The following is a 23,262-nucleotide window of genomic DNA, read 5'->3' as shown; positions in this document are numbered from 1 at the left end:
GGGCCATTTGAAGATTTGCTAGATGTCCACTTGGAGATTTGCAGTGTCTTCAATGGATGATGCTCATGCAAATTCTGGTGTCATCTACAAAGGAGGACACAGTGTTGTGGCTTACATTTCTGTCTATGTCAGATATAAGGATGAGGAACAGGATGGGAGCGAGTACTGTACCTTGTGGAACAGCTTTTCACTGTAGAGACTCCTGACTTTAATCTGTTTACTATTACTCTTTGTGTTTTGTCAGGAAGTTATAGATCCATCTACCTACTCTTCTTGTTATTCCTTGATAACGTATTTTGTGTGCTATTACACCATGATCGCTGTTGTTGAAGGCTTTCGCAAAGTCTGTGTATACTACATCTGCATTTTGTTTTTCCTCCAGAGCATCCAAGACCATATCTGTGGAAAATACTGTATATATTTTCCAGAAATTCAGTATTTATATGTAAATAGATGGCCATACTGTATTTAATAATATTTATGTCATAGAAAACGGAAAGCCTGCGTCTGCGCAGACGAGACTCGCCATATTGGTTTTGAATTGGATACAACGTTAATATAATGGGAAGAATTTTTCGTGCTCTAGAGGTTGAAATTGGATTGGCACCTCTCAATAGGAGGTGAAATTGTTGGATGTGCATTCCTGCATAACTTGGGATATCAGACGACTGGACAAGACAGCTCCAGGAACCTCAGATAAGCTCTCTAGATTTGTGTATAATTCTGGCCAGTGTTTTCATAAATTTAGTTAGTGAGGTTTTTCTGAGTATGATACAACTTAATATCCAGTCAAATTGGTGAGTGATATTAAGATATATTTTCCTTCTGTTATGTATATGTGAATTTATATATAATCATTTTTTAATATACAGTCCACAAATTTATATATTTACCAGCATTCCTGGTGTATGTATATTTCATTTAATTAATAGATCCAGAGCAACTTGTGGTTATGACAGTGGTAGGTATCGAAGGGGGACATTTTTGCGACCTTGGTGTCCCAAATTCCTACTTGTCTAACTGATAAATAATAATTATCTATGCTCATTTATTGTTATGTACATAATTATACATACAGATAAATGCAATTTTCCACATTTAATTAGCCCATTGGTCCTTCTTGAACCGGAGGTAATTAGTGAAGTCATTAATTAGTTACTTGCTTAATAATTATATGTGAAATGACAGAAGGAGGTGGATGTTAAGTTCACAAATTTACTTAATGTGTAGTGGATTATAATTATTACAATATTAATTTTGATACGTCAAGTCTGGCTAAGTTTATATTAATTTGTATATTATTAATTTGATAAGACAATTCTGTCCAAGATTTACTTCAATGTATGTGTAATTGATAAGGCAAGTGTTGCTAATTATATTAATGTGTATAATATTAATTTTGCTATGCCAAATTCTGGCAAGGATTTATATTAATTTGTATAATAATTTTGATAAGCCAAGGCTGGCTAAAGGTTTGTATTAATGTACATTTAAAATTTATGTATAAATTTCTTACATGTGTAATTGCTAAGCTCAAGTGTAGCTAACATTATTAATGTGTATTTAAAATTTATATTACAATTTTTTACATGTAATTGCTAAGCTCAAGTAGCTAGAATTTATTTAAAAGTAAGTTGTACTATTTACCTTTATAAAGTGCATAATTTAGTACATAATCAGTGTTATTAAGTTGAATTTAATACATTGCATCATGGCTGAAAATGAGGAAATTAATATAGAAGACAAACATATGGAATATAGAGAAAAGAAAGCATCACTGCAGGCTAGAAAGGGTCATGTAACCAAATTCAAAGTTTTTTCTCTATAAGGATTACAATGCTGAGTTTACAGAAATTTGGTTATTGTTTGGTTTACATGTAGTAAAATTGTGATTACAGAGTGTACCACTAGAACGCTTAGCATGGCTAGGCATTTCGGGCATAATAAATGTTTGGAATTAATGAATCAAGAAACTGTGAATACTGATGATTTAAAATTGTATTTAGATGCTTTAGGTAATAGATATGATTCATACAAATTATATTACAACAAATATGAAGGAGATTTATTAGTAAACTGTGTAGATGAGACTGAAATAGATCTCATGATTAATCAGTATTATGAATTAGAGGAAAAGATTCCTTCTTGTAAAAGTCAGGCCTTGAATAAATTAAAATGTGTAAACCAGGCAGTTAATCAGTCTGCTCCAACAAATAATATGTCTTTGCCAAAACTCCCAGAACTATGTTTACCTGTATTTAATCCTGGGGAAAATTGGGAGGAATTTTGGTCAATTTTTAAAGCAGCTGTGCGTGACAGGAGTGACCTAGCCTGTGTAACTAAATTATTTTACCTCAAAGGACAGGTAAGAGGAGATGCTCACATACTCATACAAGCCTTTCCCAATGTAAATGACTCTTACAAGGAAGCAGTTGACTTGTTGAAGGTCACTTATGGTAATATAGAACAAAGTAGGTTGGATCTAGTGAATATCATTGTTAATTTAAAATCTCCAGATCACACTTACAAAGGTTTACAGCAGTTTAGAGTTAAACTGGAAAGCACTCTCAAAACTTTAAGTAATAAATATAATCTGAAGTATTCAGATTGGTTATTGAGTGCCATGATACAGAATAAATTTAACTATAAAACACTTGAATGGCTCTCAAACAAATATCACAAGGGTTATTTTGGTCTGGAGGAAATAAGACTAGGTCTACAAGAATTAATTGTTCAGTTGCAGACCAGCCAACTAACTCATTTTAAAGATGCAACACATAATAACTCTGAAGTATCTGTCAAGTTTCACAAAGGGAAAAATTATCCCAATGTTAATAATCAAAATTCATTTCCTAAAAATAGTTGCATAGGTGCATATGAAGTAGCAGGAATCAGAAATAATGATTCTCCACAAGATAAGAAGATTAAGTACCCTCCTAAGAGTAACCCAGTTAATAAGAAATCAATCAAAGAAAAGAGAGATTGTCTTTTCTGCAAGGGTACTCATTTTTCTAAGAATTGCAGTGCATACAATTCATGGAATGATAAAGTTGAAAGATTGGAGGAACTTGACAGATGTATCAGATGTTTGGGTAATCACAATGTAAAGGATTGTTATGCCAAATTAAACTTCTGTTATCAATGTCACAAAGGAAGACACCATATAGTCATGTGTAAAGGTCTATATGATAATGTTGATAATAATGATAATGTTGACAATCCTGACACAACAGTGGCTAATGTAAAAATTGCTGCTAATGTTAATAATAATGGTTTTGCTGAAGTAGTCTTACCTGCGTTACAGGTAAAAATTGATGATAAAAGGCATAAATAAAAAAATGTAACTGCATTATTGGACCAGGGATCCCAGCGTACTTTCATAAAACGTAAATGTCTTGATGGTATGAAAGTATAGATGGGAGATCCCACAACTTTAAAATTATCTGGTTTTCTCTCAGATAAAAGAGCTCAATTGTATGACACTGTTTATGTAACTGTCAGGTTGGGCAATGAGAAAACACGTGTTAATGCAGTAATTGTAGATAGACTTCCAGAGAAAATATCTACAGTAGGGCTTAGTAAAGCTACAGAAAGACTCTCACATAATGTAAATTTAGCATCTTCTGGTGTAAGTGATGATTCTGTAGGCCCAATAAATATTTTGATAGGTAGTGACTATTATGCCTCCTTTGTAAAGGGTATGGTAAAGAAATGTGGTGTCACCCTTTTGAAGACTGCAGGAGGCCATGTAATGTATGGCAGGATTCCTCGTAATAATAATTCATGACTAGAGGAAACTACAAATACCATAACTGTGTGTCTTACTCATGAAATCGTACCCCAGTATAATTCTTCCATAGAGGATGGTGTTGAGCCAGTGCATAAATTGTGGGAATTAGACAGCATTGGAATAAATGTAAATGAAGAAAGTCCAGACGATTCTTTTACTCAAGAACAATACCTGAGAGATGTAAAATTTGAATCTGGACAATACTGGGTACGACTTCCGTGGAGACTGAACCATCCAGAATTGCCCACTAATTACAGAATGGCATATGGACAATTAAAGGCTCAGCTCCGCGAACTGAGTAAGACACCAGAATTGTTAACTGCCTATAATGATATAATTGCTGAGCAGTTAATTAATAAATTTATAGAAGAGGTACCTCCTGAGCAAGCCAAAGTTTATGGTTACTATTTGCCACATCACGGAGTGAAAAAGGATACTAAGACCACTCCTTTGAGGATTGTGTTTAATTGTAGTGCCAGGAATAACAAAAATGTACCTAGTTTAAATGACTGTTTGATGACAGGTCCGTCGTTGACGGAAAAATTAGGAGATATCTTATTAAATTTCAGAGTGAAGCATTATGCCTTTACGGCTGACATAAGTAAAGCTTTCCTAAGAGTGGGTTTACAAGATTCTGACTGGGATTGTACCCGCTTCTTATGGCCTGAGAATCCTATTGACCCACTTAGCCTTCTGAAAACCTTTCGCTTTAGGAGCGTATTATTTGGTGCTACATCCAGTCCGTTCCTACTTCAAGCGACGATAAATGCACACCTTAAAGGTACGGGAAGTCCATTGAGTAAAGTAATGAGCAAACAATTTTATGTGGACAATTTCCTGGGTGTGACATCAACTGAAGAGGAACTGTTAATGACTTATGGAGAGGCTAATAAAATAATGCAAAGTGCAAATATGCCTCTGAGAGAATGGAATAGTAATTCGTCCAAATTGAAGGACAAAATAAGTAAAGATTACCCTGGAGATGAAGTGCCAAAATGTAGTAATGTATTGGGTTTAACTTGGGATATTGAGAGAGATTTGTTAATGTTAAAACCTAATAATTACAGTATGCCCAATAAATTAACTAAGAGAGTTTTGCTTGCTGAAGTTTCCAAATGTTTTGATCCACCCTTTACTATAAGAGGGACATTATTAATTCAGGAAGCATGGAAACTTAAATGTGCTTGGGATGAAATTCTACCTGAGGAATTCATTAACAGGTGGAATTAATTGGTGATTATGAAAAAATTCCGATGTTGGAGTTCCCACGCCAGGTGGCCAATCCAAATGGGAAAAATGTACTCCACATTTTTTGTGATGCTTCAAAATTGGCATATGGAGCAGTTGCTTATCTTCAGTGTAATAGTGTTATTTCTCTTGTTATGTCTAAAGCTAAAGTGTCTCCAATTAAATCACGTACCTTACCTCAGTTGCAATTAACAGCCACTCAAGCCAGAACTGTCTAGAATCATCTCCTGAAGGAAGGAGTAATTTGAATCGTTTAGAAACGAACTCCGGCCGGCCGCAGTGTGGAAAATACTGTATATATTTTCTAGAAATTCAGTATTTATATGTAAATAGATGGCCATACTGTATTTAATAATATTTATGTCATAGAAAACGGAAAGCCTGCGTCTGCGCAGACGAGACTCGCCATCTTGGTTTTGAATTGGATACAACGTTAATATAATGGGAAGAATTTTTCGTGCTCTAGAGGTTGAAATTGGATTGGCACTTCTCAAATAGGAGGCGAAATTGTTGGATGTGCATTCCTGCATAACTTGGGATATCAGACGACTGGACAAGACAGCTCCAGGAACCTCAGATAAGCTCTCTAGATTTGTGTATAATTCTGGCCAGTGTTTTCATAAATTTAGTTAGTGAGGTTTTTCTGAGTATGATACAACTTAATATCCAGTCAAATTGGTGAGTGATATTAAGATATATTTTCCTTCTGTTATGTATATGTGAATTTATATATAATAATTTTTTAATATACAGTCCACAAATTTATATATTTACCAGTATTCCTGGTGTATGTATATTTCATTTAATTAATAGATCCAGAGCAACTTGTGGTTATGACAGTGGTAGGTATCGAAGGGGGACATTTTTGCGACCTTGGTGTCCCAAATTCCTACTTGTCTAACTGATAAATAATAATTATCTATGCTCATTTATTGTTATGTACATAATTATACATACAGATAAATGCAATTTTCCACAATATCATAGTGGTCCAGTAACTGGGACAGGCAGGAGCAACCTGCTTTAAAGTGGTGATGCCCTGGGTTGTGCAACTGATGGGTATCTAAGTGGGTGGCTATCTTGCTTCGTTAGAACACTTTCAAAGATTTTTATGATGTAGGACGTTAGTGCAATCGGTCTGTAATTCTTTGCAGTTGCTTTACTGCTACCTTTGTGGAGTGGGGCTGTCTGTTTTTAGTGACTGGGATGACCCCTGTGTCCATGCTCTCTCTCCATAGAATAATTAAGACACGTGAAAGAGGTTTCTTGCAGTTCTTGATTAACACGGAGTTTCACGAGTCTGGGCCTGGGGCAGAGTGCATAGGCATGTCATATATTGCCTTTACAAAGTAGTGTTAGGATAATATCAGAATTTTTTGAGTTAACCTCATGCTTGTGTAGTGCACATTTATCTCTGCAATAACAGTACAAAGGTACAGAGACTATAATGTAAGCGGCTCAGAGACCGTATATATAAGCAATCAATTAGTTATTGCCTTATTAGTCTTCAGACAGGCTTAAGTTTGCCTGAAATACTCTGCATACTATAAAGGGCTTAATGCATGCACGCCTAAATGTCACCATCTCTGTACAAACATTGTATCATGCTGAAATTAATAATCTGAATCTGAAAGACTTACTTTCTTACTTAACTGGGTGCATTTTTTTTTTTTGCTATGCAAATCACGGTAATGAAATAATATTCCTGACTGGTGATGTACAGGTGACATGCAACCTTAAGTTCATAGATAAATACTAGATAATTAAATAACTAATATAAAGGTATTATACAAAATGATAAGGGCATTTTTATGACTTTTTTGGGTTATCCTAGGTAATTTACAGATGTTACTATGTGTGGTAATTTGTATAACTGTATTTATGTGTACCTATACCTAGAAAATACTTGCATACTCACTAACTAACTTTTTAGGTCATAAAAATATATTTTTAGAAAAAGTTTTAAGCCGTGTTAGGCGGCGATGACGTCACAGAAGGTAAACAAAGTCCTCAGCTCCAAAAATTCTCAGGTGACTTAAAACAATAATAGAAAATTCTTAATCGAGGGTAATTGTGCCAAATTCTTATATGGGAGGACCTCTACGCATGGTATATGTGATTCTGTGTTTCTGGTGGCTACTGAACACTGTCAACTCTGGAAGTTTAGTAATTAGGAATTATGCAAGTTGCAACACCTTAAGTTATTTTATAAACTGCATCTTAGTTACTGTCTAGACAACATTTTAGTTACCATGTAGACAGCATTTTAGTTACCATGTAGACAGCATTTTAGTTACCATGTAGACAGCATTTTAGTTACCATGTAGACAGCATTTTAGTTACCATGTAGACAGCATTTTAGTTATCATGTAGACAACATTTTAGTTACCATGTAGACAGCATTTTAGTTATAATGTAGACAGCACTTTAGTTACCATGTAGACAGTATTTTAGTTATCATGTAGACAGCATTTTAGTTACCATGTAGACAGTATTTTAGTTATCATGTAGACAGCATTTTAGTTACCATGTAGACAGCATTTTAGTTATCATGTAGACAGCATTTTAGTTACCATGTAGACAGTATTTTAGTTATCATGTAGACAGCATTTTAGTTATCATGTAGACAGCATTTTAGTTACCATGTAGACAGCATTTTAGTTATCATGTAGACAGCATTTTAGTTACCATGTAGACAGTATTTTAGTTATCATGTAGACAGCATTTTAGTTATCATGTAGACAGCATTTTAGTTATCATGTAGACAGCATTTTAGTTATCATGTAGACAGCATTTTAGTTATCATGTAGACAGCATTTTAGTTATAATGTAGACAGCACTTTAGTTACCATGTAGACAGTATTTTAGTTATGTAGACAGCATTTTAGTTATGTAGACAGCACTTTAGTTACCATGTAGACAGTATTTTAGTTATCATGTAGACAGCATTTTAGTTATCATGTAGACAGTTACCATGTACACTGCACTTTAGTTACCATGTAGACAGTATTTTAGTTATCATGTAGACAGTATTTTAGTTACCATGTAGACAGCATTTTAGTTATCATGTAGACAGTTACCATGTAGACAGTATTTTAGTTATGTAGACAGCATTTTAGTTATGTAGACAGTTACCATGTAGACAGTATTTTAGTTATCATGTAGACAGCATTTTAGTTATCATGTAGACAGTTACCATGTTCACTGCACTTTAGTTACCATGTAGACAGTATTTTAGTTATCATGTAGACAGTATTTTAGTTACCATGTAGACAGCATTTTAGTTATCATGTAGACAGTTACCATGTAGACAGTATTTTAGTTATGTAGACAGCATTTTAGTTATCATGTAGACAGCATTTTAGTTACCATGTAGACAGCATTTTAGTTACCATGTAGACAGTATTTTAGTTATCATGTAGACCACTTTAGTTACCATGTAGACAGCATTTTAGTTACCATGTAGACAGTATTTTAGTTATCATGTAGACAGTATTTTAGTTATCATGTAGACCACTTTAGTTACCATGTAGACAGCATTTTAGTTATCATGTAGACCACTTTAGTTATCATGTAGACAGCACTTTAGTTACCTTGTAGACAGTATTTTAGTTACCATGTAGACAGTATTTTAGTTATGTAGACAGCATTTTAGTTATCATGTAGACAGCACTTTAGTCACCATGTAGACAGTATTTTAGTTATCATGTAGACCACTTTAGTTACCATGTAGACAGCATTTTAGTTACCATGTAGACAGTATTTTAGTTATCATGTAGACCACTTTAGTTACCATGTAGACAGCATTTTAGTTACCATGTAGACAGTATTTTAGTTATCATGTAGACCACTTTAGTTACCATGTAGACAGCATTTTAGTTACCATGTAGACAGCATTTTAGTTATCATGTAGACAGCACTTTAGTCACCATGTAGACAGTATTTTAGTTATCATGTAGACCACTTTAGTTACCATGTAGACAGCATTTTAGTTACCATGTAGACAGTATTTTAGTTATCATGTAGACCACTTTAGTTACCATGTAGACAGCATTTTAGTTACCATGTAGACAGTATTTTAGTTATCATGTAGACCACTTTAGTTACCATGTAGACAGCATTTTAGTTACCATGTAGACAGCATTTTAGTTATCATGTAGACAGCATTTTAGTTATCATGTAGACAGCACTTTAGTTACCTTGTAGACAGCATTTTAGTTACCATGTACACAGCATTTTAGTCTATAGACAGCATTTTAGTTACCATGTAGACAGTATTTTAGTTACTGTCTAGACAGCATTTTAGTTACCATGTAGACAGCATTTTAGTTACCATCTAGACAGCATTTTAGTTATCATGTAGACAGCATTTTAGTTACCATGTAGACAGCACTTTAGTTACCGTCTAGGCAGCATTTTAGTTACCATGTAGACAGCATTTTAGTTACCGTCTAGACAGCATTTTAGTTACCGTCTAGACAGCATTTTAGTTACCATGTATACAGCACTTTAGTTACCTTCTAGACAGCATTTTAGTTACTGTCTAGACAGCATTTTAGTTACCATCTAGATGGCATCTTAGTTGCTGTCTAGACAGCATTTTAGCTGCCATCTAGACATTATTTTAGTTACCATCTAGACAGCATTTTAGTTACCATCTAGACAGCATTTTAGTTACCATCTAGATGGCATCTTAGTTGCCGTCTAGACAGCGTTTTAGCTGCCATCTAGACAGCATTTTAGTTACCATCTAGACAGCAGTTTAGTTACCATCTAGACAGCATCTTAGTTGCCATCTAGACAGCATTTTAGCTATCATCTAGACAGCATCTTAGTTGCTGTCTAGACAACATTTTAGTTGCCGTCTAGACAGCATTTTAGTTGGGGGCTGAAGCGCTGCCTGTGGGCCAAAGGCCAGTTTGGTCTCCATCTCATTCTACACACTTTTTTATGTTATCTATGTAAATGTATTCTAGACCACCTCCAGGAATATCACCCCCCATAAAGACACCTACCATCCGACTTACGACCTGCTCGACATACGACCATTCGCTTATGACCGTGTTTTGTATGCCAAATTTCTGGGAAATAAACAACTGTTTGTGTTGTACATGGTGTTTATCCTAAACCTTACAGTATAAAATGCAGTACTAACAGCATAAAAAGTGAAGTAAAAAATGAAATACCAAAATAAAACAATAAAATAAAGTCATTACAAGAATGTGATGTTGATATTCAGTAGTAAGGTTCGACTTACGTCCATATCGACTTAAAACTGGTTGGTCGGAACCAAACTCAGTCGTAAGTCGGATGGTACCTGTACCTGTACCATTGTTTTAATTTATATATGTAGTGATCAAAGACTCAAAGTACAGTGGTACCCCGAATTTTGGCCATAATTCGTTCCAGAAGGCTGTTTGAGTGCCGTTACCAAAGGAATTTGTTCCCATAAGGAATAATGTAAATTAGATTAATCCGTTTCAGACCCCCAAAAATACACTCAACAAAAGCACTTACAATAATACGCTTACATAATTGTTCGAGTTGGGAGCTGTATGAAACTCGGGGTACCACTGTACAGTGGTACCCCGAGTTTCATACAGCTCCCAATTCGAACAATTATGTAAGTGTATTATTGTAATTACTTTTGTAAGTGTATTTTTGGGGGTCTGAAACAGACTAATCTAATTTACATTTTTCCTTGTGGGAACAAATTCGTTCGGTAACGTCACTCGAACAGCCTTCTGGAACAAATTATTGCCGAAAATTGAGGTACCACTGTATATCTTCTTCATTCACAGAAATGTGATTAACACATTTAAATCGTTGAAGTGTAGTGCAATAAATATTTTGAATAAAGAACTTAACAAGGATTGGAAGTTAAGACTCCATTTTGCTTTTCCAGTTCACACAATGCCTCGGCCTAAACCTCCAGGGACATTAAAGGAACAATGTGTGAAAAATATTGTAAACAATATGGACAAATACTGGTGCCAGGATTATGTACAGAACTGGAGTGATAAGAATTTGAAGTGTTTGTTTGTTCTGGGTCCTTTTGAGAACTTGCGTAAGTATTAATTTGTACTGTACTTTACTATTATAATTGTTTAAGTTAAATTGATTTTTATAATTAGCTTACTCTGTGATAGTAAGTTGTTTCTGTGTGTTCTGTAGATATATTTTCAATAGTTCTATTAATGGATTATACCATTTTATCTTTTTTTCTGTTAGTTCTAAAGCAAAAGAAAGTGAAGTGAGTGAAACAAGATGAACTGTTTGTTCTCTCTGGGGAGTTACCTTATTAACCCTTTGACTGTCGCAACCCCCAATCCTGAGGTGTCTCCTGGTGTCGCAAAATTTAAAAAAAAAAAATTATTTTTTCTTATGAAATGATAGAGAATCTTTTCCCAATTGTAAAGACATCAAAAAAATGAAATTTGATGGAAAACTGACGGAATTACGCTCTCGCGAAGTTAGCGACCTCGGCGATATTTACAAATCGGCGATTTCGCCCACTTTGAGCCCTATTTCCGGCTAATTCCATTATTCCAGTCAACCAAACTCACAGCTATTTCTTCAGAACTCCATTTTTTCCATCGACTGAGTACAAGAAACTGCCCATTTACCGATTTCAACTACCCAATAACATGGTCAGAAATTTGCAATTTGGCCAATTTCATGAAAATTAAAAAATATGACAATTTCAAAATAAGGACCAGAATGAACAATGCAGACATTCCTGGCTCTAAAATAACACTTTCTTTGTTCATCAGTCATGTCTCCAGGCCCCTGTGATATTACTCTTGCTTTTTATTTTGAAATTTTATTCAAACAAAAAATAGAAGATTTACTGTTATGCAGACTACTGCAATACTGTAATAATTATAAAAATTACATCAACCCATTCATGACTGCATATTAGAATGGCTATTTGGACATTTATTGGACAATGACATCATTTGTTTACTTTTGAACATCGGCAAAAATCAAACATTTCCCGTACTTTGTGCTCCATTTCCAGGTTCTTTTTATAGTAAAATTAATCAAAATCACCTCTATTTCTATAATATAGTTTCCATTCTATCAAATGAGACCAAGAAAACGAGAATACAACCACAAATACTATACGAAAATAGACCACAAAGTCAGCATTTTAATTAAAAAACGGTTGGAGTTTTTTTTTTCTCATTATGCACTGCGTGCTCCAGGATTTTTTTTATATGGTGCACACTGACCACACAGACCCATTCTCTCACATATGGGCCTACCAGCTTTCTCCTGCCTGATTTGAAGCCGCTAGAATTTATGAGTATATATACGTCAAACACGGTACCTCGTAAACGTATATATACGGCTGCAACAGTCAAAGGGTTAAAAAAAATATAAGACATGGCATAAAGTACAGGTAAACCTCCAAATTTGTGGGATTCAGTTATATACTACTATTATTGATAGGTGATCTGCCAATAAATTTGATGCCCATTTTTCGGGACTGGCACACAACAGTTAGATTGAAAACCATAGAACCTCATTCAGAATGTGCTCAGTGTTTTTCCTGTGTCCAGATTGTTCTTCTTTCTTATTTTTTTTTCCCTATCAATGTCTATGCTAACTAAATTAAAACAATATTTAAAAAAATATGTACAGTACTTTGAAACACAAAATGGGCCTTATTGTAAACTAAATTTTATTTTATGCAGCAATAATTTTGTATTGCAGTACATAACCTCCCCAAATTTGGTGATTTGACAGTACTGTACATATATTAACTTTAGAGTTTGTTTTGATTTTGTATATGTCATGCCAGTTAATATATTATATATGCTATCATGGCATCACACCTTGTGTATTTCATTTCTACAGCCAGCCCCCTCATTGAGCTCATAATAGATGAACTGAACACCTCGGGCAAGTTACGGAAGCATCACTTACACTTGCTGCTTTTGTATCACCTGGAACGGTTGGTGCTTACTCGGAGCACTTCGGAATTTGGATACATTATATCTTTATTAGCTGTTCGTTGCAAGGTGGGTCCAGTTGAATTCTGTTTTCATTAAAGCCTTGATGGCATTGGTTTGGGCCTTAGCAATGACAAATTTTCCTACTCTGTATAAAGATGTGAAGGAATTTTTAGATCAGTCAGTTTTCATTTGAGTTGCTACCACACATCAAGTGAGATAATAAGCATATATTTCTCACTGGACTTCATATTTGTAAAACGATTTTGGTAGACACAAGTTAGTAATTAATTTCCCTAACCACAGCATATTTCCTGCAGAAACTGCGCCATTTGGGATTAAAAGGCAGGGCTTTGCCACGCAAAATCTTGAATGAGATGTTCAAGTCTCTCAGCTTCCTGCAGACAGTGGACTTATCACAAACCAATGTGTCAGACCAGACCATTAGTGTTATTTCTGCCTACTGCAAACATGTCAGGTAAGCCAGTTTAGCAACTGCTCTTGAATACTTAGGTACATAGTATATGATCACATATGGAAGTTTGCCTTTCTTTAATAAAAGGTACTCTAAAAACTGTCTGTTCATTAATTCATTTTGTAAAAACTGATAGCCGATATTCATGTAATATGAGGAAGTGGACAGTTATTTTAGCATATTGAGCCATGAAGAACCAAGTTCAAATATAAACCTTAGTCTTTGGAGGAAATTGGATTAGGAGCACTGTAAAAGGCACTTATAGATACTATACTATACTATACAGAAAATTTATATTCAGGGGTTAACATTCATCACTTAGATTTCAAAAATATCAACTGCTCATGAAGTTCTACAAAAAAGTAAAAAAAACGTTGAGATGTCAGCTGTTCATGTGTTCGGGTATAATTATTTCAATTTATTTTGGCAGGGTTCTGAATCTCTCCGATACGGATATAACTGACATGGGCGTCTCAAGCCTTTGTCATGGAGTCATGAGCCCTGACATTCTTCCTACAGAGAAGCCACATATCTCTACATCTTTAATCAAGTTAGATCTCTATGGCACTGCTGTTACTGATAAAGGAATACAGTGTGCTTTAGTAAATCTGCCAAATCTGCAAGAAATAACACACTCCACTTTGCTGTATGCAGTGGCAAATTTAAAGAAAAGCAGAGAGAAAATGGCAGAAGTAGCTGTCGATATAAATGGTATAATACCTGAATTTACACCATTAATGTTGAGATTTCTACAATGTGATGAGTTTGGCAGTGGAAACTTGGGGCATTTTGCCAATGCTCAGTTCATCAGTGCAGCCATTAGTTTATGTCCAAATATTCAGTATGTGCACCTGCGTGACCTTGGTAATATTAAAACTGACAGCCTCGTGCCTCTGCTGACCCTTAATAATGTGATAGATCTTGTGTTAGAGTTTAATGGGCCTGACCAAGTGGATTTTTACACACAAATTGTACCTTTGTTGCACAAACATGGTGAAACTATACGGAACCTCCATCTTCGTTTTGTGAATAATATAAATGTGACTGTAATAGCCTATCTATGTCCAGAATTAAGCACTTTATCACTAGATGGCCTAAACTCATACAGTTCTGTTGATTCAGCCAAAACTCACTCAGTGCCACGAGACGTAAAACCAAGTTTCAGTCATCTTAAATCCATTAATATCAACTGTGCTCCTAGACATGAGTATGAAGCATTGAATTATCATGTGCCAGCAGATAGTCTAAGACTTATTCTTGGATCACATGTTCTAGAGAAAATAATTGTGATTGAGCAAGATAACTTATGTGATGAAATCCTGATTGATGCTGTCCACACAACAAAATTTCCCCACCTGAAACTTCTCAGTCTGACTCAGTGTAAAAATATTACTATAGAGTCAATTAGAAGTGTGATACGACTTAACAATCCCCTTGAGACACTTCATATAATTTATTGCCAAAATATAACAAATGTTGATTATCACAAAGTTGAAAAATATGTTAAGAAACAAAGATTATTGGTTGAGTTGGCCTGGTTTTGATTTAAATTTTCTTGGGTCCCACTGTCAAATAAAGGTTAGTGAAATAAATTACAGTAAAAATCTCTCCATTTTTTCATTCAGTCTTCTCACTATTAGAAATTCTCAAGATAAAGGTCTTCCATAATAAACATTATTATTATTTATTTTATTCTTTAAGTGTTTTTTGTAATGCATGTTGATAAAATTTGGTATGCAAATTATTCTCGGTTTGGAGTTGAATTTTTTGTCTAAATATGTTTCATATGTAGTACAGTATTTCTGATGTAAGGAAGACATCACAAGTTTTACTTAGTCAGTCTAGTAGATATGAGCATGGTGCAGTCTTGGAAGTGTACAGGCACTACAAGAATACTCTTTGTTTGTATTTCATTATTAATGGGTTCTGAGTGAAGAAGTGAAAAAAATATGTCAGGCACAATACAGTATTTTAATAACATTTACTCTGAAATTTAAAACGTGAAATACAGAAAAATCTTACTATGCTAAACTGCACTTGTTGGTGGCCAGATACTTTGTTACAAAATTTTCAATGCTTTCTCCACCTTTTCCCCCTCTCCCCCCAAAAAATGGGGAAAATCACCTTTTTGGGGGAGGGGGAAGCAGTTATGCTTTTACAAATATACATGGAATGAATGTAAATTTTATATTAGTGGGTACAGGGATACAGTTTGTCATTTGATACAGATATTTGACTAAATCATCCTGAGACACTGGTACTGAACATGCTCCTTTTCCTCAAAACACATTTTTAAACTTGGCAATCCAGAACAAACAAACTTTATTTCTTTGTGCAGTTTACAAAATGTAATTAACATATAATAAAATATTGTTAAGCACAAAAGAAAGCCACTAGCATGCAGTGCATTTCGGGCAGACTACTCTTAACAATTTTAAGTATGCATTATTACTGTACAAAAAACTGCATCTGAAGAATTGAATTAATTATGGTACTTAAGGCATGTCATCTATAAAAATATAAAATATAAACACCAGTTTAGAATGAAAATGAAATTCTAAAAAAGATATATGTACAGTGGAACCCCAGATATCAGCCGATTCGGAATTCGGCCGCTTTTTTGGCCAAAATTCTGTTCTGGATTTCAGCCAGCGATTCGGAAATTGGCCGTGTTGGATGCATCCACCCACCTTTCCGTGTGTTCGTGAGTCAGTCTGGCCGTGTCTCTGGGTGAGTGAGCAAGGCTCCAGGCATTCATCCAAACATTTCATTATAATCCATTGTTTTTTGTGGTTATTTATTGAGTGCAACTGCAAAATAAGTACCACTTCTATATCCTCCGTTGCATAAGCCTTATAGGTAAGGCTTGGCAGAGAGTGACTTCCAGGACTTTGAACTCTGCTTGGAGAAAATTGTGGCCAGAATGTGTCCTCAACAAGGATTTTGAAGGGTTTGAGGCTGACCTTGGCCCTGTGCCTGTTGTGGAATCTATTGTGGCTTTGGGGAAGTCCATGGGGTTGGAAGTGAGTGGCGAGGATGTGGAAGAGTTCATGGAGGACCACAGGGAAGAGCTAACCGCTGAAGAGCTGCAAAACCTTCATCTGCAACAGCAACAGACCACAGCTGAGGAACTTGCTTCAGAGGAGGAGGAAGAGAGAAGAGAATGTGCCTTCTTCAGTGATTAAGGTCATTTGTGCAAAGTGGAGGGAGGTGCAAAGTTTTGTGGAGAAATATTACCTTGACCAAGCTGGAACAAGCCATATCTGCAACGTGTTCAGTGACAAAACCTTGTCCCACTTCAGACGCCAGAAACAGACCTCTCTGGACAGTTTTTTTTTTTGTGAGACAAGGGTGCAGTGACTCAAGCTGGTCCTAGTGCCAGTAAAAAACAAAGAAGGGAAGTAACCCCAGAGAGGGACTCGATACCTGAAGTCCTTATGGAGGGGGACTCCCCTTCCAAATAGTAAGTTCTCCTCGCTCCCCTCCTTGCCTTCCTCAATACGCCAACAAGTGTCTTCAATAAAGGTATGTAATGTTCATTTATTAGTAAAATTATTGCTTGAGGGTAAATTTTTGTCAGAGAAAACTTTTCTGCAATCCACCTGTTGTTTTCTTGCAACATTGCATAGCTCCTGGTGCATGGAGACATGTGACAGATCTTGAGTTGAAGATTTCCATTCTGTGGTTTGTCTTGCATTTTATGGTACATATTTAATTTTAATGCCTTACTTTATATGTATTCTGCTGGCTATAGTATTAATACTCATGGTGACTTATCATGATTTCTAAGCTAGTAAGTGAGAAAGCAGAAATATACTAGCTAGTTGGGGGTGTGATTAGTTGTCACCTGCCCTTCTACTACCAGTACAGGCTTCTGTGCAGTTGGCTTAATATTAGTATTAAACCAACACAATCATGCATACTTAGAAAATGCTAATTTATCTGTAGCTATATATGGCTTTTTTTTTTTTTCAGGGTAACTAATATCTAGGGAAAAGTGATTTTTTAACATGGCTTTTGAAGGAGCCAACAGGTTAACACACTGCTTGGCATTGTTTACACTAACTTAAAGTAATAAATAAGATTGACAAGAAGTAGGTGTATACAGGTCAAATAAACTAACCTCAGATTAGATTACAGTATACCAGCATACACCACATTATTAAAATAAAAGGATTTTACAGAACCTTAGTGTATAGTTTGGTGGGGTTAGACTGTATTGTATTTCTAGAGCTCAGGTTGTTAGTGGTGCATGTTTATCAACAATAAATAATAATAAAATAAATTGAGGGTGTATAATTTTGAGATCAGTATAAAGATTTAATGCAATTGTAATACCTGATTAAATTAAACAAATTATTTTGTATTTCCTGTTATAACTACTTTTCTTTGTAACTTCAAGTAATGCTCACTTTCAAAATTTTTTCTTGTGGTTGTCATGAAAAGATTGTTTTTAATTAATTAAGATACAGTATACTCTCATAATTCGAACAACTGCAACTCACGTAATTAATAACTCACATTTCATATTTTAAGACCAAGAGTTGCTCATAAAGTACTGCTTTGTCGCACAGTGGAATACTTTCCCTCTTCTCTCAGTGTGAGGCCATTATTTTAGGAGGAGGCCTAGCTTCACTCTGTCATCCTGTAAAACTGTGTTATAAGGGTGGAAAGTCTGCACATGAGCATTCATTCACTTCTGGAATGCAGTCCTAGATAGAAGGGAAACATAACAAGAGGATGATTAAGATGACTATGAACGTATGCAGTTGACATTGCAAGACATACGAGGTGCTGCACACTATGTAAGGTGCAGATTTTTTTTATTGAAAACGACACATCTAAAATCATTGTTGTGAAGCAGGGTCTGGAGCTGTTACTGATGCTTTATCATCAGCTTTGTAAAGTACTGCAAACAGAACAGTACAGAAACATATCACAAAATACCTGAGCACTCCAGTACAACCATCAGTTAACAGTTCTACATCAACACAAGTGCAAGACCCCTAACCATCAACCTCAAAGCAATAGCCACAACCTTCCACATCAACACAGTAGGCCCACAAGACACCTTGCCCTCACTTCAAGATTAATATTCATCAGTAACCAGACTTTAAGGTAGGGCAAAATTTTGTATGTAATGGTACAGGTATTGTACAGGGCCACAATGTTAGGTAAGAAAAACTATTATTTTTTGAAGAATTAATTAAAGTTTTATTTTATTTTTTTTTTTTTTTTTTTTTTTTGGGGGGGGGGGGGGGTGGAATTTTCAAGAATGCAGCCCTATTTTTCTCATATGTTCTTCACACCACAAGTAAAGATATCACAAATTGCACTGATTTCCAGGAATGTAACCCATGTGAATTATGGGAGAGTGTTGTGTAATATTGTTCTAAGAACTATCTCCAAAATTGATTGAGTGGGATACTAGAACTACTGTAAATACAATTTGTGCCTCAGATGTAGTTCTGGAACTCACTGTACTTTTAACCAGGGGAATTGCTAAAACCGTAGCAATACACTATGTATATTGAATATGTTACACAGTTGTTAGCACTAAAGAAAAGCAATAAAATTGATGTTATGTTGTATGATATTGTGGAATGTTTAATTTCTTTATACCTGTAAGTTAAAAACAGAGTAGGGGAGTTAGTAGATGGGGAGATGGAGGTATTGGGTGGATGGCAGGAATATTTTGAGGAACTTTTAAATGTTGATGAAGAAAGGGAAGCGGTAATTTCAGGCCAGGGAGGTATAACATCTTTTAGGAGTGAAGAAGAGCAGGACGTGAGTGTGGGGGAGGTGCACGAGGCATTACGTAGAATGAAAGGGGGTAAAGCAGCTGGAAGTGATGGGATTATGACAGAAATGTTAAAAGCAGGGGGAAATATAGTGTTGGAATGGTTGGTATTTTTGTATAATAAAGGTATGAAAGAGGGAAAGGTAACTAGGGATTGGCAGAGAGAATGTATAGTTCCTTTATATAAAGGGAAGGGGGACAAGAGAGATTGTAAAAATTATAGGGGAAGAAGTTTACCGAGTATACATATACCAGGAAAAGTGTATGGTAGGGTTTTTATTGAAAGAATTAGAGGTAAGACAGAGAGTAGGATTGCAGATGAGCAAGGAGGCTTTAGAGTGGGTAGGGGATGTGTTGATCAAGTGTTTACAATGAGGCATATATGTGAACAGTATTTAGATAAAGGTAGGGAAGTTTTCATTGCATTTATGGATTTAGAAAAGGCATATGATAGAGTGGATAGGGGAGCAATGTGGCAGATGTTGGAAGTATATGGAATAGGTAGTAAGTTACTAAATGCTGTAAAGAGTTTTTATGAGAATAGTGAGGCTCAGGTTAGGGTGTGTAGAAGAGAGGGAGATCATTCCCGGTAAAAGTAGGTCTTAGACAGGGATGTGTAATGTCACCATAGTTGTTTAGTATATTTATAGATGGGGGTTGTAAAAGAAGTAAATGCTAGGGTGTTGTGGAGAGGGGTGGGATTAAATTATGGGGAATCCAATACAAAATGGGAGTTGACATAGTTACTTTTTGCTGATGATACTGTGCTTATGGGAGATTCTAAAGAAAAGTTGCAAAGGTTAGTGGATGAATTTGGGTGTGTAATTGTAGAAAGTTGAAAGTGAACATAGATAAGAGTAAGGTGATGAGGGTATCAAATGATTTAGATAAAGAAAAATTTGATATCACATTGGAGAGGGAGAATGGAAGAAGTGAATGTTTTCAGATATTTGGGAGTTGACATGTCAGTGGATGGGTTTATGAAAGATGAGGTTAACCATAGAATTGATGAAGGAAGAAAGGTGAGTGGTGCATTGAAGTATATGTGGAGACAAAAGATGTTATTTGTGGAGGCAAAGAAGGGAATGTATGAAAGTACAGTGGAGCCCCGCTTAACGATCACCTCCCAATGCGACCAATTATGTAAGTGTATTTATGTAAGTGCGTTTGTACGTGTATGTTTGGGGCTCTGAAATGGACTAATCTACTTCACAATATTCCTTATGGGAACAAATTCGGTCAGTACTGGCAACTGAACATACTTCTGGAATGAAAAAATATCGTTAACCGGGGGTCCACTGTATATTGGTACCAACACTCTTATATGGGTGTGAAGCTTGGGTTGTAAATGCTGCAGTGAGGAGGCGGTTTTAGGCATTGGAGATGTCCTGTCTAAGGGCAATGTGTGGTGTAAATATTATGCAGAGAATTTGGAGTGTGGAAATTAAAAGGTATGGAGTTAATAAAAGTATTAGTCAGAGGGCTGAAGACGGGTTGTCGAGGTGGTTTGGTCATTTAGAGAGAATGGATCAAAGTAGAATGACATGGAGAGCATGTAAATCTGTAGGGGAAGGAAGGCGGGGTAGGGGTCGTCCTTGAAAAGGTTGGAGGGAGGGGGTAAAGGAGGTTTTGTGGGCGAGGGGCTTGGACTTCCAGCAAGTGTGCGTGAGCGTGTTAGATAAGAGTGAATGGAGATGAATGGTTTTTGGGACCTGACGAGCTGTTGGAGTGTGAGCAGGGTAATATTTAGTGAAGGGATTCAGGGAAAACAGTTATTTTTATATAGTTGGATCAATACCTGCACTTTAAAGTAGGGGTTTGGGATATTGGTACACCTACCATCTAACTTACAACTGAGTTCGGTTCCGAGAAACCGGTCGTAAGTCGAAATGGTCGTAAGTCGAACTTTACTACTGAATATCAACAAAACATTTTTGTAATGACTTTATTTTATTGTTTTATTTTGGTATTTCATGTTTTACTTTACTTTTTATGCTGTTAGTACTGTATGTTATACTGTAAGGTTTAGGATAAACACTGTGTACAACACAAATAGTTGTTTATTTCCCAGAAATTTGGCATAAAAAACACGGTCGTAAGTCGGATGGTAGGTGTAGTTTGGAGGAATATGTTACATATCTTTATATATACTTCTAAACTGTTGTATCTGGGCTCCTCTGCAAAGATAGTGATTATATAAGTATGAATGAGGTAAAAGTGTTGAATGATAATGAAAGTATGTATTTTCTTTTTGGGTTACCCAGCCACGGTGGGAGACGGCCGATTTGTTGAAAAAAAAAAAAAAACTAAGTAATAGTTTATTAAAAAAAGTTGTACTGTACATGATTTGTAATACCGTAAGGTTTATCTTCGCAGCCAGTTTCATGAATTATAGATGAATTTAGAGACAAAATACACAATTTGAGTATCCCATTCTTAGAAAGCAAATTAAGAGGCTTCTCTATTCTTGCTGTAGTTATACTTTCTTCTTGGAAGTACATCTGAACAGTGTAGAACTTATAGACAAGTGACCCTTGATGATCAAAATATATTACTGCAATTGGTACATAGGTAAACTGTTCATATTATACCAGTATTGTTTATTACAAAACTGTAGTTCACTGAACACATCATATAATGGTTGAAAGATAAAAAAAAATGTAAATAAAGGTTGTCAGTAATTTTTTTCATAGGAGAATCTCATGGTGTCACTTGTTATGAAAAAAATCTGATCAATGTAAGCCTAGGGTTCACCAATTTTCCATGTAAAGTACGAATCTTGAGGTGAATAATCATGTATTAGTGTGTAAATAACCAAAGCCTTTTTTATATATTTGTAACTTTATAATTACCTGTCTCCTGTAGGAATTTCTTTTTCTTGAGAGGTGGCCTTATTGATATGTACTGTATAGTATACTGTAGTTTCTTTGTGTATATTTATTTGATAAACAGTAACAAAATTTAATACAATATAAATATATGATTATTTTTTCTTTACTCCTGACTGAAATCCAATCAAGTTGAATCATCTTTTAAACAAAAATATTAGCATCAGATGGTTGAAATCAGAAATTTGTAGCTAATGATATGTGGAGAGATGTACATATATTAAAAAAATTTTATTATTATCACACTGGCTGATTCCCACCAAGGCAGGGTGGCCCGAAAAAGAAAAACTTTCACCATCATTCACTCCATCACTGTCTTACCAGAAGGGTGCTTTACACTACAGTTTTTAAACTGCAACATTAACACCCCTCCTTCAGAGTGCAGGCACTGTACTTCCCATCTCCAGGACTCAAGTCCGGCCTGACGGTTTCCCTGAACCCCTTCATAAATGTTACTTTGCTCACACTCCAACAGCACGTCAAGTATTAAAAACCATTTGTCTCCATTCACTCCTATCAAACACGCTTACGCATGCCTGCTGGAAGTCCAAGCCCCTCGCACACAAAACCTCCTTTACCCCCTCCCTCCAACCCCTACCCCACTTTCCTTCCACTACAGACTGATACACTCTTGAAGTCACTCTGTTTCACTCCATTCTCTCTACATGTCTGAACCACCTCAACAACCCTTCCTCAGCCCTCTGGACAACAGTTTTGGTAATCCCGCACCTCCTCCTAACTTCCAAACTACGAATTCTCTGCATTATATTGCTGTATAGTCCTTGTGGCTTAGCGCTTCTTTTTGATTATAATAATAATAATCTGCATTATATTCACACCACACATTGCCCTCAGACATGACATCTCCACTGCCTCCAGCCTTCTCCTCACTGCAACATTCATCACCCATGCTTCACACCCATATAAGAGCGTTGGTAAAACTATACTCTCATACATTCCCCTCTTTGCCTCCAAGGACAAAGTTCTTTGTCTCCACAGACTCCTAAGTGCACCACTCACCCTTTTCCCCTCATCACTTCTATGATTCACCTCATTTTTCATAGACCCATCCGCTGACACGTCTACTCCCAAATATCTGAATA

The 23,262-nt window shown here is 35.7% G+C and overlaps 1 protein-coding gene across 4 annotated transcripts; it reads left to right on the top strand.

Annotated features, from left to right (window-relative positions):
* Window positions 1-6,937: 6,937 nt before the first annotated feature.
* On the top strand, window positions 6,938-22,252 carry LOC128692684 (uncharacterized). Of its 4 annotated transcripts, none has more exons than XM_053781971.2 (5): window positions 6,938-7,068; window positions 10,944-11,105; window positions 12,902-13,065; window positions 13,317-13,474; window positions 13,902-22,252. In XM_053781971.2, the coding sequence occupies exons 2-5, from the start codon at window positions 10,952-10,954 to the stop codon at window positions 15,013-15,015; spliced, it is 1,590 nt and encodes a 529-aa protein (XP_053637946.1). In that variant the 5' UTR covers window positions 6,938-7,068; window positions 10,944-10,951; the 3' UTR covers window positions 15,016-22,252. The 4 variants fall into 4 exon arrangements, with proteins under 4 accessions (XP_053637946.1, XP_053637947.1, XP_069946067.1 ...); XM_053781972.2 differs by having other exon boundaries at window positions 7,019-7,035; XM_070089966.1 differs by lacking the exon at window positions 6,938-7,068 and adding an exon at window positions 7,083-7,105.
* Window positions 22,253-23,262: the final 1,010 nt, after the last annotated feature.

The sequence above is a fragment of the Cherax quadricarinatus genome, chromosome 30 (assembly GCF_038502225.1).
Source record: "Cherax quadricarinatus isolate ZL_2023a chromosome 30, ASM3850222v1, whole genome shotgun sequence".
NCBI lineage: Eukaryota > Metazoa > Arthropoda > Malacostraca > Decapoda > Parastacidae > Cherax > Cherax quadricarinatus.
The sequence above is the reverse complement of the archived record's forward strand: the minus strand, read 5'-3'. Positions and strand labels throughout refer to the sequence as shown.

What these genes read in the sequence shown, in the direction of transcription:
- LOC128692684 (XM_053781971.2), top strand. Translation starts at nt 10,952, where the DNA reads ATGCCTCGGCCTAAACCTCCAGGGACATTAAAGGAACAATGTGTGAAA. An exon ending in GGGTCCTTTTGAGAACTTGC is followed by an intron (nt 11,106 to 12,901) that starts GTAAGTATTAAT and finishes TCATTTCTACAG; the next exon opens with CCAGCCCCCTCATTGAGCTC. An exon ending in GCCTACTGCAAACATGTCAG is followed by an intron (nt 13,475 to 13,901) that starts GTAAGCCAGTTT and finishes TTATTTTGGCAG; the next exon opens with GGTTCTGAATCTCTCCGATA.